Source organism: Oncorhynchus nerka, linkage group LG16, assembly GCF_034236695.1.
Source record: "Oncorhynchus nerka isolate Pitt River linkage group LG16, Oner_Uvic_2.0, whole genome shotgun sequence".
In the NCBI taxonomy this organism is placed as follows: domain Eukaryota; kingdom Metazoa; phylum Chordata; class Actinopteri; order Salmoniformes; family Salmonidae; genus Oncorhynchus; species Oncorhynchus nerka.
In genome coordinates, this window is record NC_088411.1 from 1992666 (window position 1) to 2008800 (window position 16135).

The 16135-nt window shown below is 42.3% G+C and overlaps 1 protein-coding gene across 1 annotated transcript; it reads left to right on the top strand.

Annotated features, from left to right (window-relative positions):
• Positions 1 to 254: 254 nt before the first annotated feature.
• On the top strand, positions 255 to 15718 carry LOC115143881 (uncharacterized). Its single transcript, XM_029684317.2, has 12 exons — positions 255 to 812; positions 1358 to 2249; positions 2508 to 2688; positions 2799 to 2938; positions 3195 to 3751; positions 9525 to 9798; positions 10041 to 10236; positions 10823 to 11007; positions 11210 to 11305; positions 11580 to 11729; positions 13425 to 13518; positions 13985 to 15718. Exons 2-12 carry the CDS (start codon positions 1409 to 1411, stop codon positions 14046 to 14048), a joined length of 2778 nt encoding a protein of 925 aa, XP_029540177.2. The 5' UTR covers positions 255 to 812; positions 1358 to 1408; the 3' UTR covers positions 14049 to 15718.
• Positions 15719 to 16135: the final 417 nt, after the last annotated feature.

A 16135-nucleotide genomic window follows, 5' to 3' on the forward strand; every position in this document is an offset into this window, starting at 1 on the left:
AACAATTTTCTCACTTCCAATGTCCAAACATGAAGAAAGTCAGTGGTAGACTTGGCCCTACATTCAGAGACAAATGCCAATTATGAACGTTAACAATATATTAACTATTTTTCTTCATGCTCATTAAAAGGTCAACCGGCCCTATTTAATTTCAGCTAGGAATAGCCAACTTGCTAGTGTGGCCAAGGTGTTGCACATTCCTTGCGAATAGTCAGGGGTCAAATGGCCATATAAATCAGGGCTGAACTTGGATGGCCTGGAATGTTACGCGCAACAAGAACGACACCCAAGCATCATCCCCCTCCGACCGCCCACGCACGAGCAGGGGGAGAAAGTGCTTTGTCAATGAGGACACAACGCTGGGAACCGCAGGGATTGAAACAAAGTTTCCGAATCTCTCTCGGAATACAGAAACGGATTCGTCCTCTGTTGGATTGTAATATTGTTTCGATAATCCCGTCGTCGCGGACGGGACACTGAAATACAGTAAATCACGTCGCTACTTTGTAACTCTGTGTGGCACTGATGATCTCGAATGACAACCGTTTCGTCGCTGAGATGAAGCAATAGCTTACCGAGACTTGAATAGCGTCCTCTATGCAACAAGTTGTGGTCTTGAATGGGATTTTAACTGAATATATTCAATACAGTTCCAATATTTACACTATATGGCTACAAATCACGCAGAGTAGCCTAGTTAGGTATTTTAATATTTTTTTAGCTGGCAACTTTCTTCGTTTTCCTTGCACTACCGAGTACCGTAGTCGAGCCAATATATTCACCGTCGGTGTGCTTCCCTGGAAACGCTTTTGGTAAGAAACGATCAAAAATTGAATAACACACTTTTATTTTAACAGTGCATACCGAAGATTACAGCTACGTTTGTTAATTCATGGTTCAGGAAACTATTGGAAAAAAGTCTGCCCTCGCACTTTTTTGAGAATAAATAAATAAAATGCACAGTTTGCAAATGTTTACATAAATACACTATTTAGAATGAAACCCTCTTCCTAGAATGTGATTTTTCAAGAAATGCATGATTTATCCTCACTGTGACTCATGAGAGACATGCATTCCCGATCATATTCTTGTTTTGATGACTCATTCATTCAATACTCCCTTTGGGCAAATGTCAGGTTCTACTAGCCTAGATTGCAACATGCACCACAGTAGCCTAGTCCTCAATCTGTCTGTACTTGTCAAACCCGAAGAAAACAGTTCAGAGGTTGCCCCTTGTCTGTGTGATGAAGACAGTTGAATTGATATCCTCACTCCAGCTCCATGTTATTGTCTGTGACTTCGAGGCAATAGTTGTTTTCATGCCTGAAGTGTCTTCCTCATTTTCTTAATCTTTCAGAGACCGTCTGCCATCCATGCATTTTAGCACTGACATATTTGGTAGAGAGCCATGATGGGAAGACTGGCCCTTCAAGTAGTCACAGCATATGCTGTTTGTCTGTCCATGTGTCTGGTTGCGTCAGTCAAGGGAGATCACTGCCTCCTCATCAGTGAGGTTAACGCAGACAACCCCAAACTGGACACCACAGAGTTCGTTGAGCTCTATCATACCGGCGGTCAGAGGGCTTCACTGGACGGCTACACCCTGGTGTTCTACAATGGAAATGGCAATATAGCCTACAAAGTACTGGACTTGAAGGGCCACACCACGGACGACCGGGGCTTCTTCCTGGTTGGCTCGGTGGACATGCAGCCCAAACCAGCCATCCCCCTCCCACCCAACACCGTCCAGAATGGCCCGGACGCCATTGCTCTTTACCACACGTCCGCCACACGCTACGGGGAGAAGATGAACGCCACAGCCGTGGGGCTGGTGGATGCCATCGTGTACATGACGCGGCGGTCTGGGGGTGCGGAGGTCCTGGCCGAGATTTTGACCCCTGGGGAGCCGGCCTTCGTAGAGGACGAGGGGGCCCACGAGGGAGACGAGTCAATCGAAAGGTGCCTGGTCTCTGGGGAAAACTGGGGCTTCCAGGTGGCCCTACCTTCACCTGGCCAACGCAACCGCTGCACACCCTCTGATTCCAGTGCTGCCACTACGCGTATCAGCGAGCTGAAGCTGGGAGGGGGGCAGGTGGACGGGTTTGTGGAGCTAAGTGAGTCCCAGGCTGCAGGACCTCTGGTGCTGCTGGTACTGGACGGGCGGACGGAAACGATCAGTGCGAGTGTGGACGTGTCCAACTCCAGGGAAGGCCTGCTCTCCATCACCATTGACAAGAACAACATGAAAGGTCAGTGAACTGTACCTGTAGGAGTTCCTATTTAAGCTGCTTTTCATTGGTAGAATAGTTTTTTCATATCTGTTCATTGGGAGGCCTTGCAGAGATTATCTGTCTAGTCAAGGAGCTGGACCTGTAGTATTTTTGTATGTGTGAAATTATATCTACGCAACTTGTTTCACTTCCTGTACGAGAAACTTGTTGTACTGAAGTGTTGGTTGGTGAGAATTGTTGAGTGATTAAGTTCTGCTGTGTTGCGTTGTTCATCAGGAGATGAGTCTGGGGCGGTGGCGCTGTATAGTGGCAAGGCCTCCGACTTCCCTGTGGGCAGCCCTCTGAGCCAGACACAGCCCTTAGATGCCTTCGTGTACATTGGACCAGGGGACCAACCCAGTGCCAACCTCACAGAGACCCTCATACCAGGCAGACAGCCCTACCAGCTCAGCGCCAGGTAATCACACCTTCTTTGAATCTATTTATCCATCTACTCATCCAGCCATCTATCCATCTATTTATCTTTCTATCTTAGACTGAAGTACTAACCTTGCTGGTCATTCTCAGATTTGGGGAGGGGTGCCTCTACCTCAGTCGCTGTGGTGTGGCCAGTTGGACAAGGGACCCCGGTGTATTCTGGGAAGCGCCACAAACCCCCGGACAGCCCAACCAGTGCCCCTGGCCAAAGATTTGTCCTCACGTCACTGGTGATTGTTACATATTTCTCTATCACACGCCATTACATTGGTGATACACATTAGGCTAGTGAGAGTCAATTAGCTTCTAATCAATCACAGCTAATGGAGTCTAACATTAGTCTAACGGAATAATTGTAATCAACTTGTAATCAAATCAAACAACATGTCTTTACAAACACAGGTATAAGAGCAACTTAATATAACTAGTGACCAAACGATCCCAATAGTGGTTTTGAACTTTTGATATTTGCTATATCCCCTTCAGTAGTCCCTGGGAGTACGGAGGTGCCCCCGCTCTGGGCCCGGGGTGACTTCCTGATCAGCGAGCTAAATGCAGACAACCCGGGCTCAGCCGAGGACGGCGAGTTCATTGAGCTGTGGCACCCGTCGGGCCGCCGCATCTCCCTACAGGGAGTGTGGCTCCTCCTGTTCAGTGGACATGACAGCAAGCCCTACCGTGAGATCAGCCTCACAGGCCACTTCACCACTGCCCAAGGCTACTTCCTGGTGGGCAGTGATAGGCTGGTCCCGGCCCCCTCGGTTCGCCTGCCTCCCAACACCATCCAGAACGGGCCGGACGCAGTGGCCCTGTACCGCAGCGCCTTTGGCCCACCCTCAGCCTCCCAGAACGGGATCCCGACCCAGGGGTTGCTGGACGCGATGGTGTACCGGCTGAGGGGCTCGGACAAGGACGCCCAGGAGTTGAGTGATGCGTTGACCCCAGGACAGCTCCCCCTGCTGGAAGACCCGGAGGTGCAGTCCGGAGACGAGGCCTTGAGCCGCTGTAATGGCCTGCTGCCTGCCGACCTGTCTGCTTTTGTGGTGAGGATCCCTCAATACTCTTCCCTACCCATAATACCCTCAGCCTCTGGAGTAGAGGCCCTATTTAATATACTTCGCTCATACCTTAAATAGTAATACATCTTAAAGTATGTCACGCTCACCCTGAATAGTGTAATATACCTACTTAAGGTACTTCACTCTCACTTTAAATAGTGTAATATAAACCAGATTTATTTCCACACTGGTAAAAAATTGCACTTTGTGTCACAATATATGCATGTGAGAAAGAGATTATTGCTCAATACCATGGTAACAGTGAAAAAGATTTTTCACTTTCAAATGTATGCCAAACATTGATTTCAAAATGTAACAAACTATACAACTCTATGCACACAAACTACTTTTAACAATTTAAAGACATTTTTACAAAAACATATTTACCAGAGGAACTGTGCAGATACAAAGTTCGGTAACAGAATTTTGGCAATAATCTCCTTCAATTTTTTACGTAACAACACTTTAAAATTCAAAGTCTGCAGAAAGAATGGGGTTTCAGCTGTGATATGACAACTTGAATTAAAAATATATATATTTTGGTTCATGAACTACAGTAAGTGAAGTGGATTTACACCCGGTAACGGAATTGCTTCATGGGTCCCTGATCTGTACTATACAGAAATGCATAATTATGGATATAAATGCAATTAACTTCATGGCAACTATAACCTAGGTACACAGAGGTAAAAAATTCAATATTCTCCTTTGTATATTTGGGTATTATTCTACACACTGGCTATTATTTTAATGATCCTCAGCCCCAAACAAGACCACATTTGGTTGGTCCAGACCAAATCTGAACCAATCATAGACGTCTGTTTCACAAGTTGGGACATCAAAGTACAGCACAGAGCTCAGTAGAGTACAGAACAGTTGAGTTCTATAAAGTAGAGTACGGTTTAGTACATTATTATACTGTGCTCAACTCATGTGCTCTTCTGTACTGTACTGAACTCTATTCTACTCTTCTGTATAGGACTCTACTCTACTCTACAAACTTTTGAAACATCAGATTTGGACTGTACTAAATCTGAACCAAATCTGAACCAATCTTTCAGGTCTATGTTTGGGCCAAATTAAGCCCAATTAAAATGCCATTTGGAGAACAGCAACAGCAAGAAAAATTTACTCCAGCCATTATTACCTTGTTGCTGTAGCTTCATTCACCTCGGTCAATAGGGGACTTAACATTCTACAAACACATGACATACAAGAAATGGCTGTTACGCACTAGCTCAGCACCGAGATTCAAACAGCAGTTACCTAGCCAAAGCAAAACCATATTTACCTCTGCACCGTTTTGAGAAAAATGCCCTCTGTTCCCTGCAGCTGCGTCGACGCATTCTCCATAAGCCAGCCAGCAATATAAACGGCTTTCCCTTCTGCCCCCATGTGTCAGCATGGTTCTAATGTCAAGGTTCTAATGTCAAGCCGCTAATACTGCTAAACTGCATTTGCCTTTTAATCAGAATTTGAATTATTTTAGTAGACGACGTTGCAAACTTGTCACTTTTCGGTGAAATTTGCCATTTTGATCACTGTCGTTTTTTTTTCAGGTTAACGGTACGACTGAGGAAATGTTTGTATATTACTGCATGGTCAGAACTAGAAGCACAAGCATTTCGTACACTTGCATTAACATCTGCTAATCATGTGTATGTGACAAATAACATGTGATTTGATTTGTAATGACCTGTCAAACACACCGTGGTAATGGGATCAATGGAACATATTGTCTTTCTGTTTGAATATAATAAGAAAGCTTAGTCTGCGATTTAATGCACCGTCTCGACACTTACATCACCAAAGAAGTACTCATTTAATTCAGTTGAAATGTTTACAAATTAGCTGCGCTGAAATGAAAGCAACTTCCAAAAATGAAAACTCAGATTATAGTGATATATTATGTCTGATCTCACAACAAAGTGAAGTATGTTTAGATAGGTGTAATCTAGAGCCAAGCGTGTTGATTTTTTTTCATCCAAGGGTATCCTTCTATTGACACCTTTTTCTATGTTTTTACTTTTTTTGAGACCTTGGTCTGTTTTTCAAATGCACCCTGTATAATACAGCATGCATTATACACAGAATATACGTGTTAAAATACAAAAACAGTCATCGGAAGCACAAATAAAGCATCATGAAAAACAATTACATTCCTCCATAAATAAGTCACCTATCAATACTTTAAATTGCCCGAACTGCACCAAAACATCAAGATAAAATAGATTTTGAATTTTGATCAGAAATACGGTCCATTAAAACTAAAAGCAGATTTAACTAGTTTGGTGGAGTCCCTAACTAATTTATTTGTCACATGCACCGAATACAAGAGGTGTAGACCTTCAGTGAGATACTTACTTACAAGCACTTAACCAACAATGCAGTTAAGAAAAATACCTAAAAAAAGAACTAATAATTAAAGCGCAGCTGTAAATAACAATAGCAGGGCTGTATACAGGGGATACCGGTACAGAGTCAATGTGTGGGGGCACTAGTGTTGAGGTAATATGTACATGTAGGTAGAGTTATTCAAGTGACCATGCATAGTTAATAACAGAGAGTAGCAGCAGTGTTCCAGAAGGGGGGGGGGCAATGCAAATAGTCTGGGAGTAATGTAGAGGTCTACGGGTCTTTAGTGAAGTCCAACCCACCTTTTGATGCAGGATGAGGTGATGAGTATCAAAACTGTAACCTGTAACATAGCAAAGGGCACTATGGTAGATGGCATCCAAAGGTTTAAGAGTATTACATTTTCCATTTAGCAGACTCTTATTCAGAGCGACTTACAGTAGTGAGTGCATACTGTTTTGTACTGGTCCCCCGCGGGAATCGAACACACAACCCTGGAATTACAAGCGCCATGCTTTACCATCTGAGCCACACAGCTGGTAGTAACAGCTGTACTTTGATTAAAAAAATATCACCATAATCAACAGATCAAAAGGTTGACTGAATAGTCTGCTTCCCACTGCTCAGAGAAAGGCACAATATGTTTCTGTAGAAAAAGACAACTTTAAATCATCGCTTTGTAACCAGCTCTTCTATATACATATATATTTTTTTTTTAATGTCAAATCCATATCGATCCAAATGCCTAAGTATTTATATGTGGGAACACGTTTTATTGGAGAACCATCTAATGAGTGAACATTTAGTTCATCTGAAACATTCTTAAGAGTTTAAAAAATGACATATTTAGTTTTGCCGGTATTAAGCACAGGTTTTAAATCAAAGGGATTCCTGCATAGATTCTGACTGTAGTTCTGACAGCCAGATCAACAGTCAGGGCAATAGCATACATAATAGTATTATCCACATATAGATGTAGTTAACCATTTTTAACAGATTGACCAATGGTGTTTTATATAAGTAGTGACGAGAACAAGTCCCAAAATCGACCCCTGTGGTACACCTTTATGTACCTCAAGAAATTCAGACTTAACCACTTCAATGACGATGGCTTGAGTTCTGTCACTAAGATGATCATAAAACCATGAACAGGTGTCAAAGCTCAGGCCTATTGAGGACAGCTTATTCAATAAAATAGCATGATCAACACTATCATACGCTTTGTTGAATTATGCAAGAGAAAGTGACAAAGACAGTCATTAATAAGGCGGTCTAAACAGCACAGGTAGGGTGGATAGTGCAAGTGTTTGGCCATTGTAGCTCTGTTCAACCCCTTTATGTTAATGTTTTCATATACAGTTGAGGTCGGAAGTTTACATACACCTTAGCTAATTACATTTCAACTCAATTTGTCAAAATTCCTGACATTTAAGCCAAGTAAAAATTCCCTGTTTTAGGTCAGTTAGGATCACCACTTTATTTTAAGAATGTGAAATGTCAGAATAATAGTAGAGTGATTTATTTCAGCTTTTATTTCTTTCATCACATTCCCAGTGGGTCAGAAGTTTACATACACTCAATTAGTATTTGGTAGCGTTGCCTTTAAATTGTTTAACTTGGGTCAGATGTTTTGGGTAGCTTTCCACAAGCTTCCCACAATAAATTGGGTGAATTTTGGCCCATTCCTCTTGACAGAGCTGGTGTAACTGAATCTGGTTTGTAGGCCTCCTTGCTCACACATGCTTTTTCAGTTCTGCCCTATAGGGTTGAGGTCAGGGCTTTGTGATGGCCGCTCCAATACCTTGACATTGTTGTCCTTAAGCCATTTTGCCTTAACTTTGGAAGTATGCTTGGGGTCATTGTCCATTTGGAAGACCCATTTGCGACCAAGCTTTAACTTCCTGACTGATGTCTTGAGATGTTGCTTCAATATATCCACATAATTTTCCTACCTCATGATGCCATCTATTTTGTGAAGCGCACCAGTCCCTCCTGCAGCAAAGCACCCCCACAACATGATGCTGCCACCCCCATGCTTCATGGTTGGGATGGTGTTCTTTGACTTGCAATCATCCCCCTTTCTCCCCCAAGCATAATGATGGTCATTTTGGCCAAACAGTTCTATTTTTGTTTCATCAGACCAGAGGACATTTCTCCTAAAGGTACGATCTAAGTCCCCATATGCAGTTGCAAACTGTAGTCTGGCTTTTTTATGGCGGTTTTGGAGCAGTGGCTTCTTCCTTGCTGAGCGGCATTTCAGGTTATGTTGATATAGGACTCGTTTTACTGTGGATATAGATATTTTTGTACCTGTTACCTCAGCATCTTCACAGGGTCCTTTGCTGTTGTTCTGGGATTGGTTTGCACTTTTCACATGAGTACGTTCATCTCTAGGAGACAGAACGCTTCTCCTTCCTGAGCAGGATGACGGCTGCGTGGTCCCATGATGTTTATACTTGCGTACAATTGTTTGTACAGATGAACGTGGTATTTTCAGGCATTTTGAAATTGCTCCCAAGTATGAACCAGACTTGTGGAGGTCTACAAACCTTCTAAAGCCATGATGTGATTTTCTGGAATTTTCCAAGCTGTTCAAAGGCACAGTCAACAGAAGTCTGTAAACTTCTGACCCACTGGAATTGTGATGCAGTGAATTGTAAGTGAAATAATCTGTCTGTAAACAATTGTTGGAAAAATGATCTGTGTCATGCACAAAGTAGATGTTCTAACCGACTTGCCAGAACTAGTTTGTTAAAAAGAAATTTGTGGAGTGGTTGAAAAACAAGTTTAATTGACTCCAACCTAAGTGAATGTAAACTTCCTGACTTCAACTGTACATTGGATTCAGAACCCATGCCTTTTTCCACATTTTGTTACATTACAGCCTTATTCTAATATTGATTTAAATAGTTTTTTCCCTCAATCTACACAATACCCCGTAATGACAAAGCAAAAGCAGAGTTTCGGGGAGTAGTTGAAAAACGAGTTTTAATGACTCCAACCTTGGTGTATGTAATCTTCCGACCCGCTACTGTATGCAATTGCAAATACACCCAGTGTATTTATGCAAATGAGGCACTTAGGTCTTTATTGTGTTAACATAAAGAAACTAATACAACAACAAAATGTGGATATGAGTGTGTCCTCCGAAAATTACATTTAAATTTGATGACAAATTGAATACCTGAATTCCCACCCAAATCCATGAACATCATTCGTTATTTGTCCATGCCAGTAAAATGGTTTATGTGCTATAATTCAGTCAATATCTGATGCATTATAAAAATTGGAGTATCTTCATCCATTGTCCAACTGTTGTATTTATTAGAATTGTTTTTAAAAACCTTTTAACAATTTCGATGACCTTGCCAATTGAAATCCAATCCATTATATTGTTCTTCAGGTGGCCCCACCCACACCTCTGAGGGAGAACTCTTGTCCCCGCCCACCCCCTCCCCCCGAGGGTGTGGTCATCAGTGAGGTGGGCGGTGCCCACTGGACCAACCACAGTCAGCAGAGCGGGTTTGTGGAGCTGTTAGGATCGCCCCTGACTTCTCTACAGGGCCTGGTCCTGACTGTGTTTGAAGAGTATCGCGCTGGTACAACTATGGCCCTCCCTCTGACCGGAATCACAGACCATAACGGCTTCTACCTCATCGGGAACATCACGGGAGCAGGTGAGATCAGGGTCATGTTTCCTAGGCACAAATCAGAAGACAATGGTCCAAAACAGAGTGTAACAGGAGGGTAATATCTGAAATGAATCAATGAGAAGTACTAATTTTAATTATTCTGTTTGTAAACTTTTTGTTGCCCTAATGAACACCACCCTGAAAAGATTAACGGCACAAATCAAATGTATCTTTCCCTCCCTCACCACCACTTTTGGTCTTCCCCCTCTCTCTCCTCTTCCACACAGACCAGGTGTTTCCAAAGGGGGCCACAATTCCGGCCAATGGGGCTGTAGTCCTGTGTTCTGACACAGTCACTGTGTGTAGAGCTGGTACCACCCTAACCAACAGCACTCTTCGTGACACACTAGTGTTCAGTGATGAACTGAGATTGCTCATTAAACTCTCTGCCACCAGAGGGCAGCAGGTGATGCCTGTACTCAGGTAGGAATTACATTTACTTGTATTTGCTTTGTGTACGACTGGTAATAAAACTATTTGGTCAAGGTATAGGCAAGGCCGGCCAAAAGTTTGGTTTGGGCCGCCAGAAGGTTACAGAAAAATATTTTGTAGTCAACAGAATGTGCCGCTTATTTCATAGAACCGTGGTTACGTGAGTAACCTACGATATCGACTATTAGCTGTTGGTACAAACGGAGCGGTTTCTAGCTTTTGAACAGTAAGAGCTATTAGCTATTGTATTAGCTATTGTATTGTGTACACACAATACAGCAAAATTGCAATTCTGGTGCTGTTATCTGCACAATTATTATAAAGTATGTAAACATGATAATGGACATATATTTTGAAATAACTGCCCTTTTTCTGGCTTGCAAATGGATTTTTACGGGGAAATCGGTCTCTAAAAAATCTGTGCGGCCCTCTGTTGAATTTTATAATCCTGATTTGTCCCTCGGGCCAGAAAGTTTGGCCACTCTTGTTATAGGTTAAGTCAAGCTAGTCAGTCTTTTGTTAGTGTCACTAAAGATTGTTTTGTGTGTGTGTGTGTGCCTCTGTTTTTACACCACAGGTCAGTGGAGGACGGTCCCGTGTCTCTCAGCCGTTGCTCCTGTTGCGAGGCGAGAAGCCCCACCTCCTGGACCAGCTCCTCCCCCACCCCGCGCCTGACCAACATCTGCCCCAGCCCCGCTTTCTCCAGCGACCTTAACCTATGCCTGGCTCCCCTCTCCGGTGATTGGCAGGAGCACCCAGGAAGTAAGCCATGTCATCTGTATTTCTTGGGATATAGGGCTTTTCGTGATGTTAAGTGCGTGATACATAATGCTGTTCGATCAAGTGGTCTCAACTCATTAGTATCTCTAATGGCTTATTTGTACCTTCGTTAATCTTAAAAAACTCTTACTCTCTTTATATCTTTCCTTCTTTCTCTCTATCAATCTTTTACTTTCTCTGTCAGACTGCAGTGGACTGGTGCAGGGTCACAGTGAGATGGATGTGGCTGGCTATCTAGAGGAAAGATGTCACTGTGGGATCTCTGCCCTCTACCTGCAGGGTGAGACACAACACTAGCATTACAGAGACGACACACACACACACACACACACAGTTGCAAACACGAGCACACGTATAACACATTTGGTCATTGATATTCATGCGCATAACAATACTGCAATGTGCAATACTCCGTTTTTTTTGTCATCCAGTGTTGAGAATAGGGGTTTTGGTTTTATGTTTCCTGCCATAGTCATTTCACATTGTAACATTACCAATGTGTTTTCATCTCTGTTTAAACTGGAGAACCCACCTTTTGTGTGTGTGTGTTTCAGTGGCCAACTTCTCCTGTGTGGCCGGGTGGCTCCGTGTACTGGGGAACATCCAGGCCCTGTCGGACCATCAGAGGGCCCTCATCCTCCAGACCTCCCTCTCCCAGGGGGACACCTGTACCGACCCGGCTACTGACCGACGCATGAGCACTGGTGAGCGCCCCCCACTCACACCTGAACAAAATTCACTAGCCTAGGTTGTGCTCACTGGGCACGAAACGGAAGAAAACTGTCCGAAATGGGTAGGTTTTCATTTTCTGCTGCACAGCTTTTTGAAATGTTTTTCTACCGTGTGCCCTAACGAACACAACCCTGGTCTAAGCCCAACACTTGCAGCCTGAACACAACACTACCACTAAACCTTGATTGAATACCTGGACATAGCGCTCTTGATATGTGTGAGCAAACACGGCTGAATATTACCCCAACACGATTGAAGGATATCTCATTGCTTTAACTCAGGACGCACACCACTAAACACCACTAGTGTTGAATAGTATGAGCCCTATCAGATATGAAGCAATGAAAAACTGCTAAACTGGGCTACCAGCCAATCAAAGCCAAGGATATTGGTTGGAATGAAAACAAACTAACCCACAGAACAGCCCTGGAGGCATTGAGTTGAATCCTGCATAATAAAATAAAAATGTTGCACCCAACTGTACCCTTCTGTTATTCCAGTGGGATAGACTCGCTGCAGCTGCCTCAAGATTTAGAATTTCTGTTATTGAGCATTGGAAATCTGTGTCAAGTTTTCCAATGTAGGACTGATACAGTATTTGCAACACATTTTCTCTGTATTCTCCAAAAGGTGGCAATCTTTGTTCAGATTTAGACAGTCAATAGTCATGGAAACTCCTCAGATACTTTTGGTCATGTAGTGTATGTGGACACCTGCTCATCAAACATCTCATTTCAAAATAATGGGCAATAATATGGAGTCGCTTTTCTAGGACGGCTTTCCTCTAGATGTTGGAACATTTCTGCGGGGACTTGCTTCCATCCAGTCACAAGAGTATTAGTGAGTTCAGGCACTGATGTTGGGCAATTAGGCCTGCCTTGCAGTTGGTGTTCCAATTCATCCCAAAGGTGTTCGATGGGGTTGAGGGCAGGGCTCGGCGCAGACCAGTCAGGTTCTTCCACACCGATCTCGACAAACCATTTCTGTATGGACCTCGCTTTGTGCATGGGCGCATTGTCATGGAACTCGGTAGTGAGTGTTGCAACCGAGGACAGACTATTTTTATCAGCACTCGGTGGCCCCTTTCTGTGAGCTTGTGTGGCCTGCCACTTCACGGCTGAGCCGTTGTTGCTCCTAGAAGTTTCCACTTCACAATAACAGCACATAGTTGACTGGGGCAGCTCTAGCAGGGCAGAAATTTGACCAACTAACTTGTTGGAAATGTGGCATCCTATGACGGTGCCACGTTGAAAGTCACTGAGCTCTTCAGTACGGGCCATTCTATTGCCAATGTTTGTCTATGGAGATTGCATGGCTGTGTGCTCAATTTTATACACATTTCAGCAACTGGTGTGGCTGAAATAGACAAATCCACTAATTTTGAATGGGTGTCCACATACTTTTGTGTGTTTTATATATATATATATATATATGAGTCATTAACCCTAGCAGGCTCTCCTGATGTTTTTATAAAGTGAACGTTGGCTAATAACGTTTGAGTCAAACATGCTCATTTTGGGAGTGTAGTTCAATGCACAGGTTTATTTCCTATGAGCCGGTTTCCGAGACACAGATGAAGCCTTCTCTGTAAGCCTAGAGAAGCTCCATTTTTGAAGTGCTTTTTAGTCCAGGGCTAAGCTTAGCTGAATGATGGTGTTTCTTCTCAGAGTCTGCCCTGGGCCTGCAGATTGGCCTGGTGCTGGGCGCTCTACTGCTACTGGGACTGGGAGCAGCCCTCTTTACCTACCTCTACAAAAAGAGGTGAGACCACACACACACACGCATGCATGCATTTGCACGCACACATACAGTCCCAAATGTGCATGCATACTCGGACATGCATAGAATATGTATGCACAAATGCTCAATTTTTCAGTTTGGCTCAGTGGTTAAGTGAAGAGGCATCATTTCACTTTATGCAACTGTACATAATGGAGTCACACACTTAGGCCTTTTACTCCCAAGTGGATAGAAACATGATTAGCTCAAATTTTCCTGCCTCAACCTCACTCTTCTAACACATAATCATGTGGTGCCATTGTTGTAGTTCTCAGAAAAGCTTGAATGTGAGCTCTTCAAGGTGATCCAGACTGCTCCAGCAATGAGAAATTTGTCCTTTTGATATTCATTCAAAATACTTTATTTGAATTATTCAGTGGTGTTCTATTATGAACTAATTTAGAGAATGATACTGTAATGATTGTTGTGTGTGTGCTTTTATCCTTAGGCGACCATTGGACTATTACTCCATGGAGCTGAATGAACCTGAAGAGGGACCTTCAGAACTTTAAGTGCGTGTGCATATGAGGGAGCATTTCTTAGCTCTGGTGTGTGAAGGGAACTCCTGCCTGTTTGTTTAAAACATTGTATTCTTCTGTCTGATTTGGAATAGGGATATCCCGCTAGATAAGAGACCAGCACCATTTTTGTTCATCTGTATGAATTCCCATCTTTTTACATTCCCTCCATCATAATTCAGTCAATGTTGCACTATATTTATTGCTATGTAATCATGGTAATACAGTCCTGTGCCTGCGTTTTCCTTCAAATGTAAAATGTTCTCTCTTAAACAGATCTGAAAGTGTATAAAGTAACAAGGCTACCAATCTCAAAAGTAATCATGAGTTACCAGTACTAAAAATGCTGTTGTTTTATTTAGTTAAAATGTGAATGCTTGTGATTAACCAGTGATGAGTGTTGGTCAGAATTCGTGTTTACATTCTATTAGATGAGGAAATGTGAAAGACAATATGCATATGGAGCCTCTCTCCTCTAGCTATGGAGTCCTTTATAAGCACAAAGCTATTTTATGGTAATTTCCTACCCCCCCAAAAAAGTTTACAAATAATAATTTGATAAGAATAGTATTTTTCTAATTGAGATGATCGATCAGTATTAATTTGAAACTGTTTTATAATGGCTTGTGTGCTAGCTGGCTTGCGAACCTCTATTGTGCCTTTCTACTTGTATGAGGTCAAATTAGGCATGATCTGATTTAGTATTTTGTAGAGGAACTATAACAATGTCTGTGGAAGCCTTGCGTGTAAATGTTTGAAATGTTCTCTGGGGGAATCTGTATGCAGAAGCAACAATGAAAACAATCAATCAACAGTAAACACAATGTTTAATGTGAAGACACCAATGGAAGTTATTATAGGTTTGCAGAAATGTTAGTGTTGAAATTCTGAGCAAAAACCAGGCTGTCCTTTTTCTATATGGTTCTCTTTTCCATCTGATGGAAGTGCATTGACTTTAATCAGCTTCTTGAAATAGAATAAGACAAAGTGGTCTTTGATGATTTCAATCACTGCCCTACACAAAACAATCAAAGTTCATTTTCAAATCTTAAGAACCGGTTCATGTTTTGTTTTTTTAAATGTTTCCTCATGTCTTGTATATAATTCTGTAAAGTTAATGCTAGTATAGTGTCCTGAACACATTCCAGTTCACATGTCAAGGTATTTTAGCACTTCAAGTCAAACCTCCAATGTCTACCCCTTGCTCTCTCCCCACCTGTGAAATTTCAGTCAGATCTTGCGCCTGCACTTAAATGACCAATTAAACATGTAAACAACAAGCTTACGGTTCCGTAGCTAGCTTCTCTATCGGTGCTAATTGGATAATTACATTTTAATGAGCTATTTGGTAAAAAGGAGCATAATGAACCGTGACTTTTTGGGGTGGTTCAAACTGGTTCAGAACTTTATTTTATGGTCGGAATGAAAATAAATTGGGGTTCTGTTTTGGAACAATTGGAAAATAATTTTGGTTCCAACCCCTGTTCAGAACACAGCCTTGTTGTTGCTCGAGATTTTCTCTTTGTAAAGTAATAGAACCGTTTGTGGCTTTGCTTGTAAAAAATAATTGTTCAACTGCTTTTAAATGTCTCATTGTATCCAGATTAATTTGACCATAAAAACGAAAAGCAAAAAAAATCTATGTAAAGAAACATTTTGAAGAATGTGTCCTTTTTATTGCTTGCTATTCTTAAACAACTTGTGTTAGAGCTCAGAAAACAAATGTACATTTCAATTGAATGCACTTTGGTAGCTATATTTTTTTTCATCCCATGTAGCTAAAATTGTATTCGAATAAATGTATATTTGTTCAGAACATGGTTTTGTATTTCCAATTCTATATAGTAACCCCCCTGTTAAGTGGTGAGCAGACTTAGGAAAACACCACTCAACCGGTTTATGTCCCCATAGGCCTCATGGTTAAATCTCTGATCAATGTCATTCCTCTCCGGCAACTGCGTTAGGGAGCAGGCCTGTATTTTTGTAGTGACTGGGTGTATTGATACACCATCCAAAGTGTAATTAATAACTTCACCATACTCAATGGCATTGAATGTCAGCTTTTTTTTACCCATCTACCA

Excerpts from the sequence above, each read along its gene's own strand:
- LOC115143881 (XM_029684317.2), top strand. The coding sequence starts at position 1,409 with ATGATGGGAAGACTGGCCCTTCAAGTAGTCACAGCATATGCTGTTTGT. Across the intron at positions 2,689-2,798 it reads CCCTACCAGCTCAGCGCCAG|ATTTGGGGAGGGGTGCCTCT; the intron begins GTAATCACACCT and ends GGTCATTCTCAG. Across the intron at positions 10,237-10,822 it reads CAGGTGATGCCTGTACTCAG|GTCAGTGGAGGACGGTCCCG; the intron begins GTAGGAATTACA and ends TTTACACCACAG.